This window comes from Myxocyprinus asiaticus, chromosome 12 (genome assembly GCF_019703515.2).
Source record: "Myxocyprinus asiaticus isolate MX2 ecotype Aquarium Trade chromosome 12, UBuf_Myxa_2, whole genome shotgun sequence".
NCBI lineage: Eukaryota > Metazoa > Chordata > Actinopteri > Cypriniformes > Catostomidae > Myxocyprinus > Myxocyprinus asiaticus.
Window position 1 is genome coordinate 50725016 of NC_059355.1, and position 25000 is coordinate 50750015.

The 25000-nt window shown below is 40.4% G+C and overlaps 1 protein-coding gene across 6 annotated transcripts in view; it reads left to right on the top strand.

Annotated features, from left to right (window-relative positions):
• LOC127449546 (R3H domain-containing protein 2-like) overlaps positions 1–25000 on the top strand; it is a 93310-nt gene that overhangs the window by 60349 nt on the left and 7961 nt on the right. For 4 of the 6 annotated variants that reach the window (XM_051713038.1, XM_051713037.1, XM_051713036.1 and 1 more), the window contains 17 exons: positions 4616–4694; positions 5269–5328; positions 5675–5815; positions 5906–6014; positions 6203–6298; positions 7173–7204; positions 8281–8334; positions 15417–15649; positions 16618–16829; positions 18177–18278; positions 18924–19181; positions 20025–20154; positions 20456–20616; positions 23340–23497; positions 23754–23851; positions 24199–24344; positions 24814–24958. In XM_051713038.1, the coding sequence (XP_051568998.1) occupies positions 4616–4694; positions 5269–5328; positions 5675–5815; positions 5906–6014; positions 6203–6298; positions 7173–7204; positions 8281–8334; positions 15417–15649; positions 16618–16829; positions 18177–18278; positions 18924–19181; positions 20025–20154; positions 20456–20616; positions 23340–23497; positions 23754–23851; positions 24199–24344; positions 24814–24958 (2214 nt within the window). The remainder of the gene's footprint in view (positions 1–4615; positions 4695–5268; positions 5329–5674; positions 5816–5905; positions 6015–6202; positions 6299–7172; positions 7205–8280; positions 8335–15416; positions 15650–16617; positions 16830–18176; positions 18279–18923; positions 19182–20024; positions 20155–20455; positions 20617–23339; positions 23498–23753; positions 23852–24198; positions 24345–24813; positions 24959–25000) is intronic. The other 2 variants (XM_051713042.1, XM_051713041.1) reach the window with 2 other exon arrangements.

Here is a 25000-nt window from a genome sequence, read left to right on the forward strand (position 1 = left end):
CCTCGTTTATGTTTTTAGTTTAGTGTTATTGTGTGCAATGCATAGACATACTATTGTAGTAACTGACAGTGGACAATATAGTATAAAAATAATAAAGTCTTCTATTGAACTCATATCAGCCATATCACGAGTTTAACCTCTTAAATTGAAAATTATAGTACAATTCAAACATTAATAGTAGATAAAACACTTGAATAATCATATTAAGATCTACTGGTGTAAAAGTGCTTTGAGTGTCGTGTCAGAAAAGCAATTTAAGTGTAAAATTCATTCAAATATGTAAATAAAAGTGTTGTTTTATCTTCATCTAAGCAAGTAATATTTCCGTTTCAAATGTTTAATCATATAACATAATATCAACATGAAAATAGCACATTATGAATCCGGCTCCCGTGATGATCTCACACACAGGCGATGTCCAGGAAAGCTCAAATTGGGAGGTTCATCCACCAGAATAGTAGTGCCGAAACACGACTGACGTAAAGTGTTCTTCTGCAAATTGCTTGCAATTTAAGTTTCAACCACAGATGTCGCTAGAGAGCACAGAGTTATGTAGTGCAGCTTTAAGATTCCTCATTTTAGCATGTATCCTTCACCGAGAAGTCAACTCTGCGGGGAAAATGTTTAAGATGCTGGACGATTCAAGAGGAGAATCGGCTATGCACATACATATATCATTGATCACTTTTTCTATTAAAAGTGTACTTTTACCCAGTATTTGTGTAAACTGTTGCTGTGTCTGAAATCGCTCACTCGTTCACTCGTTCACTCATTCACTTTTTCCTAAATAGTGGATGGCAGGGAGTGCACTATATCTGCAAGGAGTGAACGAATTAGGAAGTTCAGACATGTGCCGAAAATAGAGCAGAAACAACTTCATCACGCATGCACTTTTATCTTGCATGTAGGATAAAAATAATCATAATAACAATATACAATAAACAATGACAAAATATTTATATATATATATATATATATATATATGTATACACACCGATCAACCACAACATTAAAACCACCTGCCTAATATTGTGTATGTCCCCCTCGTGCCACCAAAACAGCGCCAACCCGCATCTCAGGATATGTTGGATAAATATAAATAGACTAAGCTGTGTATTACACATAATTATTGCTCAATGGGGCAGTTTTAACTGTTCATGAGATGGATAGCCTGAGGGGAAAAACTGTTCCTGTGCCTTACGGTTCAGCTGGCGTAGGAAGTACAACCTCTGCTCAGCCTTTTTCACAATGGAGTCAATGCGGGTCTCCCACTTCAAGTCCTGTGACTTGTATTGATTACTTTGTATTCTTATAAAATAGTATATATTCATTAAATCTTCATTCTGTTTGTTGTGTTTAAAATATATATTTTTATAAAGACGAAAATAATATATATAACAAAAACTGCCAACAAGAAACGCATTTGAACTGGCGTGCATTATTGTATTTTTATTATTTTATGTCTTGAGACTCTCATATCCAAACGGGGCAGCATTTCAGATCGCTGAGAAGATGACACGTGCGCATAACGACCTCATGCGACTATAATACAGTACTAAATTTATTGACAACATAACATCCTTTGATTATAAGATGAATACGTTACCGTCATGTGATAACTGAAAATGTTTATGCTTTCCACTGTGCGCAGTCTTGCGAGTTAATATCATCACTTCAGGGAATTAGTCACTTTGCATTAATTCAAAATAAAAATAACAAAAACAATAATGTCATCTAATATAATTGTTTTCTGTATAAATCATAAATTGTAAAAATTGTATGTATGATTTTGGATCGCTATCAGTTAATGACTCGGCGTGTGTACTTCGGCTGTATGCTTTAAATTAGTGAGTGAGAGTGAGTGAATTCAGACACTACTACAAAATGTCCCACTCCCAAAATAGTGAATACGAGGTGATTTCAGACACAGCTTATGTGAATATTCCGGGTTCAATACAAGTTAAGCTCAATTAACAGCATTTGTGGCATAATATTGATTACCACAAAAATACATTTTCACTTGCCCCTCGTTTTTAAGCAAAAATCAGTTTTCCTGTGAGGCACTTACAATGGAAGTCAATAGGGCCAATCCGTAAACGCCAGAAGACATGAACAATATGCGTGTGGACATGATTTTAGTGTGATAAAATCACTTCTTATCATTTTCTGTGTAAAGTTATAGACAATTATACTACATTTACTACTTGCTATGATGATGTAATGCCATAAAACGACTGTAAAACGTTTTTAAACAGCTTGAATAATACACAAGTTTTATCAGAATAATTAAAGTACTTTTATAAAATTTATAAGCATCACATTTCTGCCTTTAAACTCTCCAAAAACTTTCCCCATTGACTTCCATTGTAAGTGTCTCACTGGATTTAAAGAAAAAAAGGGACGAGTCTAAATTAATTTGTGTGGTAATCAACATTATAACACAAATGCTGTTGATGGGATTGCAATGCTTCATGGGATTGTAGTTTGTGCCCTCATGAAAGATATTGAGTACACAGATTTGTACCTGTCTCAAGTTTGTGGTGTTGCGATTCACCTCAGAGCTGGTTGGTTTGGTTCATGATGCACAACTCTTTAGAGGATTTTATGAAAAGCCAATGGAAAAATGAATGGGAAAAATACTACGGAACCCAGACGCTGAATAAGTATGCCAGGCACTGTTGCGCTCTATTCCATTTCAGTTAGGATGCTGCCTATGTGGACAGTAGACACCAAAGTAGCTCACTAGGTTTTGGAACCGAGCTCATGTTTGAGAGTGTCTAACTAGACAAAACTAGAGAGCTCCCATTACAGGTGCATCTCAATAAATTAGAATGTCGTGGAAAAGTTCATTTATTTCAGTAATTCAACTCAAATTGTGAAACTCGTGTATTAAATAAATTCAATGCACACAGACTGAAGTAGTTTAAGTCTTTGGTTCTTTTAATTGTGATGATTTTGGCTCACATTTAACAAAAACCCACCAATTCACTATCTCAAAAAATTAGAATATGGTGACATGCCAATCAGCTAATCAACTCAAAACACCTGCAAAGGTTTCCTGAGCCTTCAAAATGGTCTCTCAGTTTGGTTCACTAGGCTACACAATCATGGGGAAGACTGCTGATCTGACAGTTGTCCAGAAGACAATCATTGACAACCTTCACAAGGAGGGTAAGCCACAAACATTCATTGCCAAAGAAGCTGGCTGTTCACAGAGTGCTGTATCCAAGCATGTTAACAGAAAGTTGAGTGGAAGGGAAAAGTGTGGAAGAAAAAGATGCACAACCAACCGAGAGAACCGCAGCCTTACGATTGTCAAGCAAAATCGATTCAAGAATTTGGGTGAACTTCACAAGGAATGGACTGAGGCTGGGGTCAAGGCATCAAGAGCCACCACACACAGACGTGTCAAGGAATTTGGCTACAGTTGTCGTATTCCTCTTGTTAAGCCACTCCTGAACCACAGACAACGTCAGAGGCGTCTTACCTGGGCTAAGGAGAAGAAGAACTGGACTGTTGCCCAGTGGTCCAAAGTCCTCTTTTCAGATGAGAGCAAGTTTTGTATTTCATTTGGAAACCAAGGTCCTAGAGTCTGGAGGAAGGGTGGAGAAGCTCATAGCCCAAGTTGCTTGAAGTCCAGTGTTAATTTTCCACAGTCTGTGATGATTTGGGGTGCAATGTCATCTGCTGGTGTTGGTCCATTGTGTTTTTTGAAAACCAAAGTCACTGTACCCGTTTACCAAGACATTTTGGAGCACTTCATGCTTCCTTCTGCTGACCAGCTTTTTAAAGATGCTGATTTCATTTTCCAGCAGGATTTGGCACCTGCCCACACTGCCAAAAGCACCAAAAGTTGGTTAAATGACCATGGTGTTGGTGTGCTTGACTGGCCAGCAAACTCACCAGACCTGAACCCCATAGAGAATCTATGGGGTATTGTCAAGAGGAAAATGAGAAACAAGAGACCAAAAAATGCAGATGAGCTGAAGGCCACTGTCAAAGAAACCTGGGCTTCCATACCACCTCAGCAGTGCCACAAACTGATCACCTCCATGCCACGCCGAATTGAGGCAGTAATTAAAGCAAAAGGAGCCCCTACCAAGTATTGAGTACATATACAGTAAATGAACATACTTTCCAGAAGGCCAACAATTCACTAAAAATGTTTTTTTTATTGGTCTTATGATGTATTCTAATTTTTTGAGATAGTGAATTGGTGGGTTTTTGTTAAATGTGAGCCAAAATCATCACAATTAAAAGAACCAAAGACTTAAACTACTTCAGTCTGTGTGCATTGAATTTATTTAATACACGAGTTTCACAATTTGAGTTGAATTACTGAAATAAATGAACTTTTCCACGACATTCTAATTTATTGAGATGCACCTGTATATTCAATGAAGCCTTGTAAACTGTCAGCAAGCACACAGTCACAGCTTTCCACCTTGTATGTCATTTGTTCACAGTGTAGATTGGATGTAGCTGGGAATTCTTTTCATTTGAGGATTCCAAAACTTTGGAATCACATGCGGTCTGGAGGATTTCAGAGCTGCACAACTGGTTAAATAAAGTAACGTTGAAGCTCAAACTTGTGCGTTTTTGCACTCTCTTCCAGACTCTAGTCAGGAGTACACTGATTCCACAGGGATTGATGTGCACGAGTTCCTGGTGAACACACTGAAAAACAACCCCAGGTACAACAGATGTCCATCCTGAAGCTGCAGACACGAAAGTGATATCAGACACCCGCGAACATCAACACACCGTCACCGGTGCATTCTCGGTCGCTTGTCTTTTCTTACATGAGTTTTTCTTCATTGATCTCAGATTCTCTGGCTGCGTCCCAGTTCACATACTATCGGTTCTAAAGAGTAAGGCTAGAATTTGTGAGTGCCAAATCAAAGTACGTAAATTTAGAATGCCAACGTTGCCAGGATGGCATACTATTTCTGGTGCATTTTTGAAATGCATGTTTTTGGCTAGTATTTCCCACAACCCTTGGTGCTACTAAAGAGAGTTTGGAATGGTTCTTTAGCAACTTTCTCAGGTGTAAGTGTTTTTATTTTTCCAAATATATCAACTTAAATGTCTTTGGTGTCAAAATGCAAGTTCACAAAGTATGCACTTTCCCATCACCAGTAAAACACACACTAAAAGTGCATAGTGCGTAGTGCATAGTATAAATATGCTAATTGGGATGCAACATGTCTCCATTTCTTCAGACATTTTCTAATGTTGTGTTCTCTAAATTCTCTCTCACTCTTGTAGAGACAGAATGATGCTGCTTAAGTTGGAACAGGACATACTGGAGTTCATTAATGATGAAAAGTAAGCCTACTCTACATACATTTTTCTGTGTATGTTTGTGTGTGCGTCTGTTGTTGATATTTGGGGCCCTCTGTTGGTGTCTTGAGGGCATTGCAGCAATATGTTTGCTGTAGTGTGACACTCACTAAGGTTTTGGGCAAATAAATGGTAAAGAAATGTTTAAAGATCACTGTCGGTTTTATAAAATCTGATTCAAACTGAATCGATTGGCTAATTGCTTGAACAAGAATTAAACTCAAATAGGTAGATTTCTAGTATTTTGAACATTAATGCGTTATTTTGTGTGGCGCTGTGGTAAATTAATTTGCTTTGTACTCTGGTTGTGTTTCTGCATGTGTATTTTCAGTAATCAGTACAAGAAGTTTCCTCAAATGACCTCGTATCATCGCATGCTGCTGCATCGAGTGGCTGCCTATTTCGGCATGGACCACAACGTGGACCAAACGGGCAAAGCAGTCATCATCAACAAGACCAGCAACATGCGCATGTAAGAGAGACAGAGCGATCGTGACGCAGCTTCTGTGTCGATCACGACGCACTTGAAGAAAATGACTGTCTCTCTGTATGTGTGTTCCAGCCCAGAGCAGAGGTTTTCTGAGCACATTAAAGATGAGAGGAGCATGGACTTCCAGAAGAAGTTTATCCTGAAGCGAGATGATGCCAGCATGGATAAAGATGATAATCAGGTTTGTCTCTTACGGTAAATCCATTTATGGTCAGCTTATTCTGCTCATCTGCTGGCTAAATAGAGATTTAGATGAAAGGAACTGCTGCCTCTTTAAAGGGAATTGCACCTTTGGTCTTCAAAATGCTCAATCTTTTATTCCTGCTTCGTATTTCTGAAGTCTCTGATGTCTCTCTCTCGCATGCTCAGATTCGGGTACCGCTGCAGGACGGCCGTCGCAGTAAGTCCATCGAGGAACGAGAGGAGGAGTACCAGCGCGTCAGAGATCGCATTTTTGCACGAGAAGTAAGCGCTAACTGAGCTGTCTCAGGAGCACGGGCAGTGTTCAAAGTTAACGTGAAATAAAATTGACATTACTTACTTTCTGAATAAATGTCCCTGGTCTTTTTGTGAATTATTCTAAAGAAGAATAATAAAAAAAACTCCACCTCTGAAACTACTTTTCCACTGATGTAACCAAGACCCTGTGGGTGGGAAAAAATATTAACAGATAATATAAGAGCCAGTCAAACCTAATCCAATGAAATCAAGTTCTGTCCTGCAGTATTTCCTGGTGAATATCATGTGATATTATTGAAGTAAAATGTGCCATGAATGCATGTTGACTTTAATATCTCAGAATCAGGGGCCTGGGTAGCTCAGTGGTAAAAACTCTGACTATCACCCCTGGAGTCGTGAGTTCGAATCCAGGGTGTGCTGAGTGACTCCAGTCAGGTCTCCTAAGCTACCAAACTGGCCCGGTTGCTAGGCAGGGTAGAGTCACATGGGGTAACCTCCTCGTGGTTGCTATAATGTGGTTCTCGCTCTCGGTGGGGCGCGTGGTGAGTTGTGCGTGGATGCCGCGGAAAATAGCGTGAAGCCTCCACACGCGCTACGTCTCCGTGGTAACGCGCTCAATAAGCCACGTGATAAGATGCGCGGATTGACGGTCTCAGATGCGGAGGCAACTGAGATTCGTCCTCCACCACCCGGATTGAGGCGAGTCACTACGTCACCACGAGGACTTAGAGCGCATTGGGAATTGGGCATTCCACATTGGGTGAAAAAGGGGAAAAAAAAAAGTTTAAAAAAAAAAATATGGATTGTAAACAAGTATTTTCACTGTATCTGTACAATGCCATTGGAGTGATAATTTGAAAATGTTTTTTTTTCTTTATAGGCCTCTCAAAACGGATACATCAATGATAACAGGTAAGATACGCATGCACCAAGTCTGTCGTTTTAACCCGACCGTAGCTAATTAATACAGTACACAACTCTACAGAGACAGTTTAATTCAGTTTTATTTGCTTGCAGATGAGGCATTGGGCCAAAATAACATTTGGTTTACAAGGCAACAAAAACAAAATGATTAGCCCTAAATTTTATCCATTTATTTAATTTATTTGAATTTCAAATAATATTCATTTTAGGGTCTTTTAACCCCACAGTTGCCATTATACGTACAAAGATTTTTTTTTAGATGTGCACAATACTATAATAAATGCTCATGGCATTCTTTGAACCACTATGAAAATGTAATAATAATCATTTAGTTTCATGGTATTGCCATCTGAAAGCCTCCCTGTGCCATGGGACTGTCACAGGACTTGTTTGTAAGGCTATATTTACAATATATAATGTTATTTTAAAAATGCATAATTTTACGCAGTGGGCATAAAACATCAATCCTGTCAGTACTGCAAATCTAATTCTTAAAGATGCACTCGGTAATTGTTTTCCTCATTAAAAAAATTTTCCTTCTAAAGAAGTCAATTGCAATTTTGAAACATACGTATATAATCATGATGACTCATGTGAGAGGGTCCCTTCATGGGGGCTGCCATGTTAGGATCACATGACCACCCTGTTATTTGATATTTTCACTCGTGTCTTAAATTAATCACAGCTGTGACTGTGAATAGTGATTTTCTACAATGGCGTATTTAACTGAAAACTATTGCATTTGACTGATGCTGCATCAACGCCCTTAGGTGTCAGTCCAAGATGACATGACCAAAAACTTGCTGAGTGCACCTTTAAAGCACACAGTTATGAGTTTCTGAAACTTTGGCATATTTTATATAGTACAAAGTCGATTCAATGAAGGAATGCTGAGAAAAGGGATAAAAACTTGACATTGACACTTTGTCTACAGCAAGACTAAATCCAAATCAAATCAGGTGACTGTAGAATGATTGTAGTTTTCGTTTACGGGCCCCACAAACACAAACGCGCACACTTCCTGTAACCTGCGGCCACTGTTTTCTCCAATGTGACCCCTACAGACTGTCCACTGACGGCTACTCCTCATCCTCCCAAAAGAGGAGGCAGATCTTTAGGTACTGTCCCTGCTATGTGTTGCCATGCGCATCTCCGTGGTGACTGTGTGTTGCTTTGCGTTGGCTCAGTGCATTGTCGGGGTTGCTAGGGGCCGTGCATGGCTGCTGTGTGGTTCAATCTCTCTGAAAATGGAAAAAACATCATTGCACTCTGATATGCAACTGCATTTTGAATCATCTTTGTGTGTGTGTGCGCGCGTTTGTGTATGTTTTTGAGTGTGATGAACCAGTCATATCCCAGTCGACAGGGGTGGGCGGTGGAGTGGTGGTGGCATAGTGGACTAAAGCACTGATTACTGGTAAGCAAAAGGTTGTTGGTTCAATCCCCACAGCCACCACCATTGTGTCCTTGAGCAAGGCACTTAACTCCAGGTTGCTCCAGGGGGATTGTCCCTGTAATAAGGACACTGTAAGTCGCTTTGGATAAAAGTGTCTGCCAAATGCATAAATGAATAAATAAATAAATAAATGAATGACTAAATGACTAAAACCTTTAGTATCTTTAGTAAATCCCAGCATGTTATTCCACAGTAACAGGATATATTTCAGTATTATTATTTGTACTGTAAATTGATAAATAATAAAGTTAAAGTTAATTAACCATATGTTAATGCCTATTTTTGGAGAATTCAGTGAATTCAATGTTTCATTTCATCTTCATTTGCAACTTTTTTGATGGAACTTATAGATTATTCACAACAAACGTATAGCTGAGGATATATATCTACAGCAGTGTAGCAAAATCTCTAGCAGTCGACACTGCTGCTGTTGCTCATTTCCACTCCGCGGTCATCTTTGATACGTACAAGAAGTACCTACTGTTTCTACTTGAATGGGGAAAGACCGAAATCTCCAAAACGGTTGGTCAAGATAACGTTCAGAGAACATATTTCAAATCAACAGTGAAATCTGACAACAACGGTATCATAAATTTAGCTTCTTTAGCTCAGATCATGCTAAAAAACACTTTTTCAGGCTGGTTCAGCTAATAAGCGTGCACGTCTCAATACAGGCGAAGTCTGTATCTAAAAGGTGATTGGCTCTTACATGTAAGGTATTTTCTACATTCGCCATATTGGCCGTTCCAATATCAATACGAGTGCTCCGTCTCTGTTTAAACAGTCTCTGATGTTTTATACCATCATGCCGCTCGGCCCTACCAGTTGCTATGGTTACAAAACAGGATGTTCCAGATTTGTTGGTAGCCGTGCCGTGCTACAACATCATGACCAACGCAAATCCAAAATTCTTGTTTTGTGTGGCATTTCCTCATGTTACCTTAAAAAATAAATAACATGTCGCATTTCTGGCATGACTTGCTGTATCAGAAACTGGATCATATCGTCGACATCATCGTGATTATGAATGCAAATGTGGAGTGGAATCACGCTGGTTTTGTATCTCTTCTTCTATCGTGTTGAGTGTCTGCAGTGAGCGCAGCTCTAAAATAGCTCAGTTGTTAAATGCATGCACAAATACACTGCAGAAAACACATGGAGATTGCAGTGTTTGTTGGGTTTACTGGTGGAATGATCTACAGTTCTCATGTCCGTGTGTATATTTTGTGTTAGCATGAATGTTTAGGGTGAGAGGGAAGGCGTGGCCTGTTTTCCTGTGTTGATGTCACCAGCGGGGCAGGCCAGCAGGTTAATCTGAGAGAACATTTTCCTTTAGTCATTCCTGCAAGATGTTTTGAACTCACACATACTGACTGACTGCTCCATTCAGCGAATACACTTGCATTTAAAGGGTCATGAAACCACCCTAGTTGCGCCCCAATTTTTCACACCTCAGACTGAGAAACGACTCTCAAAATGGGGAGGATTTTGAGGATTATATAAATATTTGGGTGAGTATTGTGGGCAGGAAGAGGGAAAACGGAAGTGGGTCAAGAGCTACTTCCATAAACACACAACAGAGATGGTTGAACCTCACATTATGAGTGGAGATGAAAACAAAGAGTTTGGGGCTGTATATTAATCATGGGACAATTGAGGCGATAGAGCAGTTTGCAAATCTGTAAAAAGATTTGGATATTTTGTTCAAACTTTTGAGAACGAAGTGAGAACAGTGCTCAGAGCAGATGGCTTTACATTAATTCAGGGGTGCTCACACTTATGGCATGAGATCTACTGAAAACAGAAACGGAAAGAGTCATTTATATTCACAAGGAAAGCGATACTTGATTGGACGATTCAGTAATATTTGTCAGGAGAGCGCTACCTGACTGGTCAGAGAAACTATAGCCCTACACCTAATCGTATCCGTAACCAATCAGGTAGAGCGTTCCTCATAAATATGAATGAGCCTTCTCCTCCCATGCTACGTTTTGGAAATCCACCCGTGTGGGAGCCGAAATTATTATTGAAATAATTCCATTGAGTAGTTTCTCTCTCTACTCCCTTTACCGTTTGACCAGTTAACGAGATCGACCAGTGGTTGTCTTGCAATCAATGTAATGAGCACCCCTGCATTAATTCATACAGCGCTGTGAATAAGTATTTGCCCCTTCCTGATTTCTTCTATTTTTGTGTATTTTTCATAAATTGTTCTTGATCTTCAAACGAGATATTACATAAAACAAAGACAACCTGAGTGTCAAACTTTTATTGAAGCAAAAAAGTTATCCAACACCAATATCACCCATGTGAAAAACTAAGTGCCCCCTTAAACTTAACTTAGCAGCAACAACTGCAACCAAACGCTTCTGATAACTTTGCAGAACTGCTTTAGTTCAGCCACATTGGAGGGTTTTCGAGCATTAACTTCCCGTTAAAGGTCTCAATCGGGTTCAAGTCAGGACTTTGACTAGGTCACTCCAAAACTTTAATTTTGCTTCTTTTGGGCCATTCAGAGGTGGATTTACTCCTATGCGCTGGATCATTGTCTTGCTAAATAATCCAGTTGCGCTTGAGCTTCAACTCACGGACTGATGACCGGACGTTCTCCTTTAGGATTTTCTGGTAGAGAGCAGAATTCATGTTGCCCTCAATTATTGCAAGTCGCCCTGAAGCAGCAAAACATCCCCACACCATCACACTACCACCACCATGCTTGACCGTAGGCATGATGTTCTTTTTGTGGAATTCTGTGTTTGATTTACGGCAGATGTAACGGGACCCCTGTCTTCCAAACAGTTCCACTTTCAACTCAGTGCACAGAACATTCTCCCAAAAGCTTTGAGGATCATCAAGGTGTGTTTTGGCAAAATTCAGACGTGCCTTAATGTTCTTCTGGGTTAGCAGTGGTTTCCGCCTCGCCACTCTTCCATGGATGGCATTTTTGGCCAGTGTCTTTCTGATAGTGGAGTCATGAACAGTGACCTTTATTGATGCGAGAGAGGCCTGCAGTTCCTTGGATGTTGTCCTGGGCTTTTTTGTGACTTCCTGGATGAGTCGTCGCTGTGCTCTTGGAGGAACTTCGGAAGGTCGGCCACTTCTGGGAAGATTCACTACTGTGCCAAGTTTTCTCCATTTGGAGATAATGGCTCTCACTGTGGTTCTTTGGAGTCCCAGAGCCTTTGAAACAGCTTTGTAACCCTTCCCAGACTGATGAATTTCAATCACCTTTTTCCTCATCATTTCTGGAATTTCTTTCGACCTTGGCATTGGTTTAATCCTGTTTATGATCAGACACACAATGAGAAGATGCGTCACGATTGGCCTGCCAACAAACATGATTCCTGTCCACTCTGATGTGTGATTTAAATCCTATCACATTCATTATCCAGCACACCAAGAAGAAGCGATGGAATCAGCGCTTGAAACAGTCCTCCCTTACAAACAGCGTGTTTGGTGCACGAGTAGCACAACTGCAGCCAAGAAATGCTCGCGCTGGTCCAGTGATGGACTGCAGTGATTTTTGTGGAGATTTTGATCTAACAATGTTAGCAGTGCTGTGATTGGATGGAAGCGTTCCTTCTCATGAATTATATGGAAAAATGCTCAATCTGGTGACGTAAATACGTGCTGTCCTACCAATCATAATTTACCTAATTTTTGTGATGTTGCTTCAACTTTCGTTTTGAAACCGGAAGAAAGAAATGGCAAAAAAAAAAAAAAAAATGAAAATGAAAAAATAGCCACTTTCCCGTTAAGTATTATTTGGATTTTGGTTGAACAATAAACTGCATCTTGGGGTTTATTAATTTTGGACTGTTGTAGCATCTATATCTGTGCCCATCATAGTAATGAAAGACAAATATTTTTTTTTTAAATATTCTTTAAATTGATTTTAAAAGCTATTGGCTGAGTAATCAGTTATTCTAACCGTTTCACTGTAGGGATTCACAGATAACATGTTTTTGTGTATCAATCTTTTGCATTAACAAATAGTTGAAGTGAGAGTCAGATGAAGTGCATTTGTCACTGCATGAGTAGCTCTACAAACCCTCTTACAGTTCCATCTTGTTGCAATAAATGCCAGTGCAGTGGATGATTTTGCCCATTGGGGCGCAGCTCTAGTCTGTTGTGTGTATCTGTATCGTACATAAGATGATGATCTGCGAATATCCTTTGTTTTTGTTTGTGTGAGTGAATGTGCATAAAATACTCAAAGCATTTCCTCTAAATAGGATGTTTGTTTGTGTAAATAAATCAGTGTTTGTAGCATTGTTTATGTTTGGGTTGTTGTCTTGTTCATTGTGTAATGTGTGCACCGTTATACAGTTTGTGTCTGATAAGGGATGGGAATCGAGAACTGGTTCTTAAAAATACTCACTAAATAATAATAATAATAATAATAATAATAATAATATTCTCTTTTCTCCCCAGTGTGGAATGCCCAATTCCCAATGCCTGGCCAATTCCCAAGTCCTCGTGGTGGCGTAGTGACTCGCCTCAATCCGGGTGGCGGAGGACAAATCTCAGTTGCCTCCACGTCTGAGACCATCAATCCGCGCATCTTATCACGTGACTTGTTGAGCGCGTTACTGCGGAGACGTAGCGCATGTGGAGGCTTCACGCTATTCTCCACAGCATCCACGCACAACTCACCACACACCCCACCGAGAGCGAGAACCACATTATAGCGACCATGTGGAGGTTACCCCATGTGACTCTACCCTCCCTAGCAACCGGGCCAATTGGTTGCTTAGGAGACCTGGCTGGAGTCACTCAGCACACCCTGGATTCGAACTCACGACTCCAGGTGTGATAGTCAGCACCTTTACATGCTGAGCTACCCAGACCCCCACTAAATATTAATTATTATAATAATACATATTCAATAAATAGACAACACTTCTTTCTATGTCAATTTCCTCATTGATTGCACAAAACAACAACGATACAGTAATTTAAAGTTGGTCAAAATCTTCATTTTCCAGTGGACTTTAATAATAGGATCAAATGGGCTGATTCAATTCATATAAAACTTTATTGGCAAGAGAAACTTAAGTGTACATTGCCAATGCATTATAAGACACTATACATACAGAAATAAAACATAGTGGATGCTGCAGTTTAAAATCTCAGAACTATTATTTTTCTCTGGCTGCAGTTCAGTCTCTTATCACGCATACGCTGGGTATCTCTGTTTTACAGTGGTTCAGCTGACTGCGAAGAGATATGGCAGCTTGCACATATCTCTCGCACGACTGGTTCCCCACTTGCAGGTGAAGTCTCCATTCTCTGTACAGTAAATCCACTCCTGTGTTCATTATGCCCGGGACATGATTAATTAACAAACACTGTTTCCCAGCCCTGATATATTTCTAGTTATGCTCAACTCCGTAATGTTTGATTGGCTCAAAATTGCTCTTTGTAAAGGCAAATTCTTAAGCTTATCCAGTAATCAACTGGAAAAATCAAAGGGTGTGGGAACACCTTGGCCCTGATTTACTAAGAACCCAAATTACGGAGTTCAAATCCAGGGCATGCTGAGTGACTCCAGCCAGGTCTCCAAAGCAGCCAAATTGGCCCGGTTGCTAGGGAGGGTAGAGTCACATGGGGTAACCTCCACATGGTCGCTATAATGCCTGGTGAGTTGTGCGTGGATGCCGCGGTGGATGGCGTGAAGCCTCCACATGTGCTGTGTTTCTGCAGTAACACGCTCAAGACACGTGATAAGATGCACTGATTGACGGTTTCAGACGCGGAGGCAACTGAGATTCGTCCTCCGCCACCCGGATTGAGGCAAGTCACTACGCCACCATGAGGACTTAGAGCGCATTGGGAATTGGGCGTTCCAAATTGGGGAGAGAAAAGGAACCCAAATTACGGGTGCTTTAATTTAGTCAAATTGTGTGTGTGTGCATTGTGGCCGCATTGCTGGTGATTTATTAAAAAGAACTGCAAATAGGTAAACATGCAAATATGTTGGACACGTGCTCCAGGAGGAGGCTTTTGCATGTCCAAATTGCACCAAATGCACGTTCACTTGCAGTATGGCTCTCACTAAATAATACCATTTTATTTTTATTCCATATGATATGGCATGCATTCATAAATATGTGTATTTATAGGATTATACGATGCCTGCCATCATAAAATTCCCGCATATTGTAAATGCAAGAGTAGTTGATGAGAATACTCGTGTGTGACATTCTTCTCTTGAAATGTTTCAGGCCGATTGTGGAGCGGAGGACAAAATCGCCTGAATTCATAATTCACAAAGAAGATAATACAATATATACACATCAAGACATCACACCACTGATATATACTAAAACTAAATCTGAATTCAAACCACTAATACTGCTAAGAGAACCAGCGCTAATTCAATAAAACAAAAAATATGTATCGTAAAACAGTATTGTTTTGTGTATAGTGTTTTTGTTTAGTGTATATTTAGGACTGTTAGGGCACTAATCTTAAAAACTACACACACAAAAGTTGGAATCATTAAGGAACTGGAATCTTTTAGTGTCATTAGAATCATTACCTGAATTGCTAAATTCCTTAAGATTCCCATCCCGAGTGTTGTGTCTGGATTATTGGTTTCCTTCATTCAGAATGATCATTTGATTTTGTGTTTTCACAGAGGTCTGGTTTCTCTCTTTTGATTGAAAGGTTCTCTCATTTCCTCCAGCCCGCTCCTCTTCTAGTTCCCTTTCTTCATTCTGTTCCTTCTCGTGTCTGCAGGGGTAACAGGGAGAGCTCGAGTCGGGCGTCCAGCAGTCGTCAGAGCAGCACTGACAGTGATATGAAGAGTCTGGAGCCTCGGCCCTGGAGCAGCACCGATTCAGACAGCTCGAACCGCACGCTCAGACCGCCGGTCACTAAAGCCAGCAGCTTCAGCGGCATCTCCATCCTCACGCGAGGAGACAGTCTGGGCAGCAAGGGCTCGCAGGGCAGCGCCAGGGGCTCCCGTACAGGTTACACAGACTCGTTTATTTGTTGCTGAATGTGCTCGGGACAACTGTCCTTTGTCAGCACAGTGTATCTCCTGATCCATCATACCAAAGCAAGAATCATTTAGCTGTTAAAGCAAGGCATGCAAAAGCAAAGGGCCAAAGAGGATGAGATGCAAAATTCTGCCAAGCATCTTTTAAAGTTTATTTGCACCAGCTGTGAATATTTGCATTGACGAGATTTAAAAATGAAACCTTGCATACACCGATGTTAAACAATCACACTGATGAAACCACCTTTGTTTCACTGTTTTCTTTCATTCTGTTGGCCCATCACCAACTCATAGATGAAGTTACTTTTTACAAATAAATGCTCTGTGGGGACACTTCCGAGTTGCTTTAGCTCCCCAGAAAAGAACTGCTTTCAGTGTGCGTATTGAATTCCAATTGAGCTGAAAAATGCCTAAAAGTGCTGTTTGTGGGATGATATTTCACAGATAACTGTCATTGTTATCGTCTGCTCTATTAAGACCCAGCTGCCCTGCAGCTGCTGTTGACAGATTTCAACTTATCATGAAGGAATCGCACGTCGTTTGCGATCAAAGTGCAACCACTGTGATCAATATGAGGCCAAATGTGATCTAATGATGATATTATAATATCATGGAAGATCTAACGGGACAAACGGGACCCCGTCTTAGCCACCGCAGTGCATACTGGCTGTTTTGAAAGGATGTGCGAATTAAAATAATGCTCTACTTATATCTTTGCATTTATTTTGAATTCAGTAAGTAACTTGATCAGTCTAAACTGGCTGTTATTAAGTTTGAGTACTGAAGTATTATTATTTGCTGTATATGGACACTTGTGTGAATTGCTTTGGTGCTGGAACTTTTTTTTCTTTTTTCACATCTCTCTTACTCCCCACTTTCTAATGTTGCAGATCACTGTCTTTAGTCTCTAATACATTAATGTCTCTCTGTATGTCACAGGTCTTCCTACGGTCAATCCGGATATTTGTCCGCCATCACAACCGCTCCAGCCGGGCCGCGGCCTCTTGCCCTGCCCCCCCAACTGCCCCTCTGGCGTCCCTCAGAGCCAGCCTGCCCCCCCACCCCCTCAAACTGCCCTGCTGCCCACCCCGACTCACACGCACGCACACACGCAACACGGCATCAGCGCACACAATCACATGCTGCCTCAGGTGAGTGCACCACACAACTCAACTTTAACTTCATCTAGCTGGTAAACTAAGCTGCTGTAGATGGCTCTGAAAAGTATTTGTATGCATAGAGGGATAGTTGACCCAAAAGTGATCATTTATTCTCTCTCATGCTGTTCCAAACCCGCATGACTTTCTATCTTACGTTGAACGCACAAGGATGATCGTCAGGTGGCATTATAGCCTCAGTCAACATTCACTCTCATCTCATCTCTGATCAAAAGTTGGACCTTTTTGGAACAACATGAGGATGAAAAAATGATGACTTCATTTTCATTTTAGCGTTTTAATTGTCCAAATACTTAACACTTGATTAGTGAATGTCATTGAATCAGATGAAATATCAAAGCAAGTGTAATTTATTGTGAAGAGAGATGGCACAAGCACACTTTTCAAGCAAAACATTTGACTAAAAGAAGTTTGTTAGGTTTGAAATGATAAAACAAAAGCTCTAGTGTTGAAAATGAAGACATGCAGTATTGTTGACACCTGTGTGAACTTGAGGGGAACTGACTTTATACATCCACTAAAAATCACCAAGACCCTAGCTGATTCAAAGTCATGCCTCAGAAAAGTAAAGTTTGTTTTGAGAAATGCTCCAGCAGCATTTGAGACACACAGAAAACGCTTTCTTATGCAATGACATTCACACTTTTATTTTCGTTCTGCTCAATAGGACTGGGTAAAAATCTTGATTTCCTCTGCATTGCAATCTTCGTTTGAACAATCTCAATATTGATTCTTAAATCCCAAGGTCGACCTTTTACTCAATGCACAACCCTCTACAATGCACGCGTCCTCTCTCGTTAATATGCGCTCACTGACTGATGCTGGTAGTCTTAAAGAGACCGTACCGATTTAGCAAATCAATGTAAATACTTGTAAATAGGACAAACTATGCAAGTAAACAATAAACATGTAACAAAAATATATATGCAACATAATACTGTATATGCAGTTTCAAGATATTTATTGATGGAATAGACTGAATTTGAACATTTTTCAGAAGCTAAAATGTGACCAATATGATAAACTAATGATCAAATATAATTTGTAAAATTAATACTTTTGAATTGTACTTAGAAGGTCCCTGTATAATTAACAGCATTATCTGAGAGACTGTTTCTGTCATATGTTAGCAAAATGGAAATTGTAACCGAAGTATACCCATACAATTCAATATCGGAATCGAGAGATGGTTAATCGGAATCAAATTGAATCTGGAAATCTATATCAATACCCAGAACTACTGCTCAACTTTGTTTACCCCTCTAACACGTTTCCTTCAACGGAGTTCTTCCTACTAAATCTCTCTTCTGTCTTCTGCAGCCAGTGGCATCTCTGCAGCCATCTGCGCAGGCTGTGTCTTATTCAAACCCCTCGTGCCCGCAGGTCATCCTGCCTGTTTCTCCTTCCCAGCAGTACAACATGGTACTACTACACTGCTCTCCTGTTTCCTCTGTTTCCTGTCTTTTCCCCATGTACTTCCCTTGGTTTTCCCTCCTGTGCTCTTTAAATCTCTCTCGAGCTTGTAACAGGATATTGTAGCAAATATCTTATTGCAATCAGCAATATGTCTCGGCGCCAACTCTTAATCTATCTAGAGTTTTTTTATGGTGATTTTGACTTGTGCCTCAGTTTTTCTAAACATAAAACACAATTGTGGTTACTGCAATGCACTTGCATCGAAAGTAAACGGGGCAACACAATAAACATTAAAATACACACTTAGGCCACAAGGTCTAAGCATTGTTTAAATGTGTGTTTAATTTGCTTTCGAACCTTGTGTAAAGTTATATCCAATATTTCAACTCCTGTCATGACCATGTAAAACCGGTGCAACGATAATCAGTACATCAGTACCCACCACTACATATGAGCGATTCCATGCTGGCCTGGTTTACAGCCATTGTAAGTGCATTACTTTGACTATTATTTTCTGTCGTAATCGGCATTATGCTACAAATGGTTAACTTGTATTAAACCAGAACATTTCTTAAACAGAGTTGCTGCTTATGTAGTGCGTTTAAAATCACAGACCCAATGTTGATCTGTTTCTCTGTCTCGTCTCTATAGGGAGATGAGTTGACTCCTGGTTTCGGGCAGATGTCTTTAAGTCGTCAGGGCTCTAGTGAAGCTCCAGAGCCGCCCGGCTTGTACCAGCACCCTCCACCCCAGCCCAGCTACATCATCCCCCCACCACCATCTGGATACCAGCCCCCTGCACCCCACCCGCACCCCCCACCACCACCACCACCCCTGCCCACACAGCCCATCCTGCAGACAGCGCCACCTGTGCAGGGTTACATGCAGCCGCCTCCACCCCCTCAGCAGGTACAACACCCTGATAGTGACACCTTTCCATTTATTTATCTGTCCTCACTCATGCAGCCAATCAGCGCATAATCCACATAAACATTTGGAGCTGGGTGTTTGACCAATAAGATTTCAGTGGGCGGAGCTATCCAGCACTAGGACTACCCAGTTAAGCTGTGCTCAATCAAAACTTTTCTATGAGGCGCTCACTGAACTACCACTGTTCTTAAAGAGACAGTGTCGTTTTAGCATGTGTTCTACAAATCAATGGAATTACTTGTAAATGGTACAAATTATGCATGTAAACATTAAACATGTAACAATGCGTTTATACATTTATAACCCTAACCCTCCTACTACTCCTCCTCAATATGAAATATGCAATTTCAAGATGACATATTTATTGATGGAATACATGGATTTTTAAATGTTTCAAAAGCTAAAATGATAAACTAATGACAAAATAAATTTGTGAAATTTATATTTTTATAATATACCAAGTCTCCTTTATAATTAACAGCATGAGCTAAGACAGAATTGCTTTCAAATGTAAGAAAAATGGACATTATATTTGAAATATATCTATATGAATTGATATCGAATCGGAATAGAGTCAAATTGAGTGCTTCAGATTTGAATCGGCAAATCTGTACGCTGTTCAGATTGACTCTGTAATCTCAGCAGTACAACAGTATTCTCTGTTCTCTGCAGTGCATAGCTAAAGGAAGTGTGTGTGTGTGTGTGTGTGTGTGAGAACAGTATGTGAAGAGAAGGTGTCACAGATAATGATGTACAGTATGCACTTGCGTCATCAAACTCTTAATATCTCTCTGTCTCTCTCTCTCTCTCTCTTTTGCTCAGATCCAGGTGCAGTATTATTCTACAGGTGGACAGTATCCTAGTTCAGGGCAGCAGTACAGGTCCATATCTCACCAGGTGTCGTACCCCACACAGCGCTCTCAGCCTCTCCCCCCGCCAGCGCAGCCCTCCGGTTAGTGTCATCTCTCTCTGTTGATTTAGATCATCGCATCTCAACTGGGTTATGCTTCAGAACTCACATTAAACATTAAGTGGCACACAAGTGCTCTTCAAATCAAACATTGAAATGTATTAATATCAGCATGAACTGCTGTCTGTGACTCATGTTGAGAGCCACTGACTGAAAGACAGGTTTTAAGATACACTCATACCCATGTTGGCATACTGTCTTATATTTGTTATATATTACATTTCAAATATTACTTCACACTGTGAATGGCTCTGAAGTTCATGTTTCTCTTTTGCGAGATCAGCTCCTCTACAGCCCATGATGACCAGTCAGCAGCCAGTGTACCAGAGCATGATGGGAGTTCAGCAGCCACAGAGCGCCAGTATGATGAACACACAGCGCACGGGCATGAACGGACAGATACCGGGAATGATGGTCCCGTACCCGCCCATGCCCTCCTATCAGGTGTGTTTGAGTGGGTTCATATGAATCTGGGTGTTACTTCAACTAGGACACTTTAATATCCCAGATTAATTTTGTGTGGAAACTTTCTTTTATTCTTTTTGTCATATGAAGGTCAGATTAAAAAAAAAAAAGTTTTTTATTTTACAGCTATAGGTATAGATTCTGTCTCAGGCCCAAACTATAAAAATCCAATTGCATTTTTAAAACTGATTATCTACACAGTGTGTGTGTGTGTGTGAGAGTGTATAGTGTATAGTGTGTGTGTGTGTGTGTGTGAGTGTATAGTGTGTGTGTGTGTGTGTGTGTGTGTGTGAGTGTATAGTGTGTGTGTGTGAGTGTATAGTGTGTGTGTGTGAGTGTATAGTGTGTGTGTGTGAGTGTATAGTGTGTGTGTATAGTGTGTGTGTGTGTGTATAGTGTATAGTGTGTGAGTGTATAGTGTGTGAGTGTATAGTGTGAGTGTGTGAGTGTATAGTGTGAGTGTGTGAGTGTATAGTGTGAGTGTGTGAGTGTATAGTGTGTGTGTGAGTGTGTGAGTGTGTGAGTGTGTGTGTGAGTGTGAGTGGTGTGTGTGTGTGAGTGTATAGTGTGTGAGTGTATAGTGTGTGAGTGTGTGTGTATGTATAGTGTGTAGTGTGAGTGTGTAGTGTGAGTGTGTAGTGTGAGTGTGTAGTGTGAGTGTGTGAATAGTGTGTGTGATTGTGTGTATAGTGTGTGTGTGTGTATTGTGTGTGTGTGTGTGTGTGAGTGTATAGTGTGTGTGTGTGTGTGTGTGTGTGTGTGTGTGATTTAGATTAGGAATAAGTGCCGTCAAGCAAAAGCAGCATAATGTAAATACTTATGTGTGATCTTGTTCTGCTTTAAGTTGCAAAAGCAATGTGTTATAAACAGCCATAACTATTGTGTACTTGTCAGTCTTGTATAATGCAAGTTGTACAAATGCACAAAATACAAAGGAACGCACGTTCACATTATTTCCCATGTACTTTTGCCAAACGGAGTAACTTAAGTGAAACTTCGGTCTACTGAACATGTATAATAAAATAAATTCACAAATATCATAAATCAATAGGAGTACTGATACTTAACAAGCTTGTTAAATTTCCCTCAAAATGTTTGGTTACTTGAGTAAAGTGTCTGGGTTAATGTCTTGACTGTAAAGTACCATACTTTTTTAATCTAGTGTATTTAAATGTGGAGTGGTGGTGGTGTAGTGGACTAAAGCACTGAACTGGTAAGCAGAAGGGTGTTGGTTCAATCCCCACAGACACCACCATTGTGTCCTTGAGCAAGGCACTTAACTCCAGGTTGCTCCAGGGGGATTGTCCCTGTAATAAGGGCACTGTAAGTCACTTTGGATAAAAGCATCTACCAAATGCATAAATGTAAATGCATTTCAGCAATTCTGTAGTTTTTATGTCTCCAAATCAAAAATAACAACCAATAAGATGCACAAACATTAGTTTATAGAATATAGAGTCCAGTATTGAATCAGTTTTATTTTTTAAATCTTGTGTTTTCTATAAAAATAACAAAGATTTACAGTGCATTCAGAAAGTATTCAGACCCCTTCACTTTTTTATACTAAAATGCTTTAAAAAATTCACATCAATCTACACTCAGCACCCCATAATGACAAAGCAAAAAACAGATGTTTGAGAACTTTGCAAATTTATTAAAAAGTAAAAACTGAAATATCACACAAGTATTCAGACCCTTTGCTATGACACGTGGAATTTAGCTCAGGTGCATCCCATTTCTCTGGATCATCTTTGAGATGTTTCTGCACTTTCATTGGAGTCCACCTGTGGCAAATTTGTTTGGAAAGGCACACCTGTCTATATAAGGTCTCACAGCTGAAAATGCATATCAGAGCAAAAACCAAGCCATGAGGTCAAAGGAACTTCCTGCAGAGCTCAGAGACAGGATTGTGTCGAGACACAGATCTGGGGAAGGCTACAAAAACATTTAGGCTCCATTGAAGGTTCCCAAGAGTACAGTGGCCTCCATAATCCTTAAATGGAAGAAGTTTGGAACAACCAGGACTCTTCCTAGAGCTGGCCGCCCGGCCAAACTGAGTAATCGGGGGAGAAGGGATTTGGTAAGAGAGGTGACCAAGAACCCGATGGTCACTCTGGTTGAGCTCCAGAGATCATGTGTGGAGATGGGAGAAACTTGCAGAAGGACAACCATCACTGCAACACTCCACCGATCTGGGCTTTATGGCAGAGTGGCCAGACAGAAGCCTCTCCTCAGTGCAATGGCAGAAAATCCCCAAATCCAGATGTGCAAAGCATGTCGCATCATACCTAAAAAGACTCGAGGCTGTAATTGCTGCCAAAGGTGCTTCAACTAAATACTGAGTTAAGGGTGTGAATACTTATGTCAATGTGAGATTTCAATTTTTTCTTTTTAATCAAAAATCTGGTTTTTGCTTTGTTATTATGGGGTATAGAGTGTAGATTGATTGATTTACATATGTATATTTACTTGTATAACTTACATATTATACACGTTAAGGAACACTACAAATGCGTTATAATGCATATATAATACCTTTCAAATGCATTATAAATACGGGCTTCATATAAAGTGTTACTGACAAATTAAAGTAGTGATTTTTAAAAGATATTTAAAAGTACGTTTAGTCCAAAAGACCAAAAGTGTCCGTAGTTGAAAAAACACTGATAACTGATAACATCCTGTTTGTGTTCTTGTCCCAGGTGCCTGTAGCCAATGAGAGCCAGTCTGTAGTTCAGCAGCAGTACCAGCAGCCTGTCATGGTGCCCGCTAACCAGTCAGTACAGGGAGCCATGCCAACTGCTGCACCCATGCCTGTTTATTATGGCGTACTGACCCCAGCACAACAGAACAGCACAAGGTACACACACACACACACATACATACCGCTCCACAGCGCCTCACCTTGTGTGATGTTTATACAATCAGTACTTCATATACACAGCATACCGTATGTCACATATACATTCAGAGTCATTTTTTGCAAATTGCTACATTCAGGCAGACTGTAACTACAACTAACTCTCTCTGTGTGTGTGTGTGTGTGTGTGTGTGTGTGTGTGTGTGTGTGTGTGTGTGTGTGTGTGTGTGTGTGTGTGTGTGTGTGTGTGTTCCAGTCCGTCTGTGGGTTACCTGCAGCCGCATAGCTCTGATCAGTACCAGATGACCCAGTCTGCCTCTCCCTGCAACCCACAGCAAATACAGCAGTATTCGGGTACCAGAGAACAATAACTTACTCTTATTTTACCAATACATTATCCATTCTGCACCAGTAAGTGGCAGTGCAGCACCAGTCCAATAGCAAAATATCTATACTATCTATACCAAAAAAAAAAAACCTCTTGCATTAACCTTTATTAACAATCGTGTTATCAGAAAACTATATTCATTTAGTTTATGCATGGAGCTTGAGCATGTTATTACACTCATACAATGTTTTACACACACACATATATATGTGTATATATATATATATATATATATATATATATATAAAAAGTTTAATTTGCTTTTGTAATGACTGACATATTTGTACTGTATGTTTATGTTTTTGTGTTTTAGGGGTCCCGCCCCCCGGCCCTGGTGTCATGGTGATGCAGCTCAGTGTTCCAAATGGGCCGCAGCCGACCCAGAATCCTCCACTGGTGCAGTGGAACCCCTGCAAATACTACAGCATGGAGCAGAGATCCAGCAAACCCGAACCGCAGGTATCTGTAACCCTAGTGGACTAGCTAATGCATGTGTCACACAAAAAAATGCTAAGAGTTTATCAAAATCGCATGCTCCAATTTAATTAGCTGGCTTTATGCGATGTCCAGGGGTGCACAGGCTTATATTAGTTTGATGGAAACAACTGGTCACTGGATAGACCAAAGTTTGCAAGAGGCTTTAATAGATATTGAAGAGGTTTTTAAACAAGAAACATTGAGCACAGCTGTATATTCTTACTTTCAGCTCTCAGGGTTAAATCTCAGATTCACTTACCTCTAAACTGCACATGAAAACAGATTAGATGTTTTCTGTGTTTGTTCACTTTATATGTCAGTCAGATGTTCTCTTTCTGTCTAAGTGGGTGGCTCTTGGTCAGAAAAAGCATACTGATCTTTCCTCGTGTGTGTGTGTGTGTGTGTGTGTGTGTGTGTGTGTGTGTGTGTGTGTGTGTGTGTGTGTGTGTAGGTCAGTACTCAGCTGAACAGTCCACTGGCATCTCCCACACAATCTCCGACTCCCTCTCCGTCTGGCAGTGTGAATAGTGTATGTCCCGGTCTCGGCCAACTTCCTCTCTTTTCACAGTTCCCTCGACCCGGCGGGCCAGCACAAGGTGTATATATACATTTATAATTGCATTATACATGACTAAGAG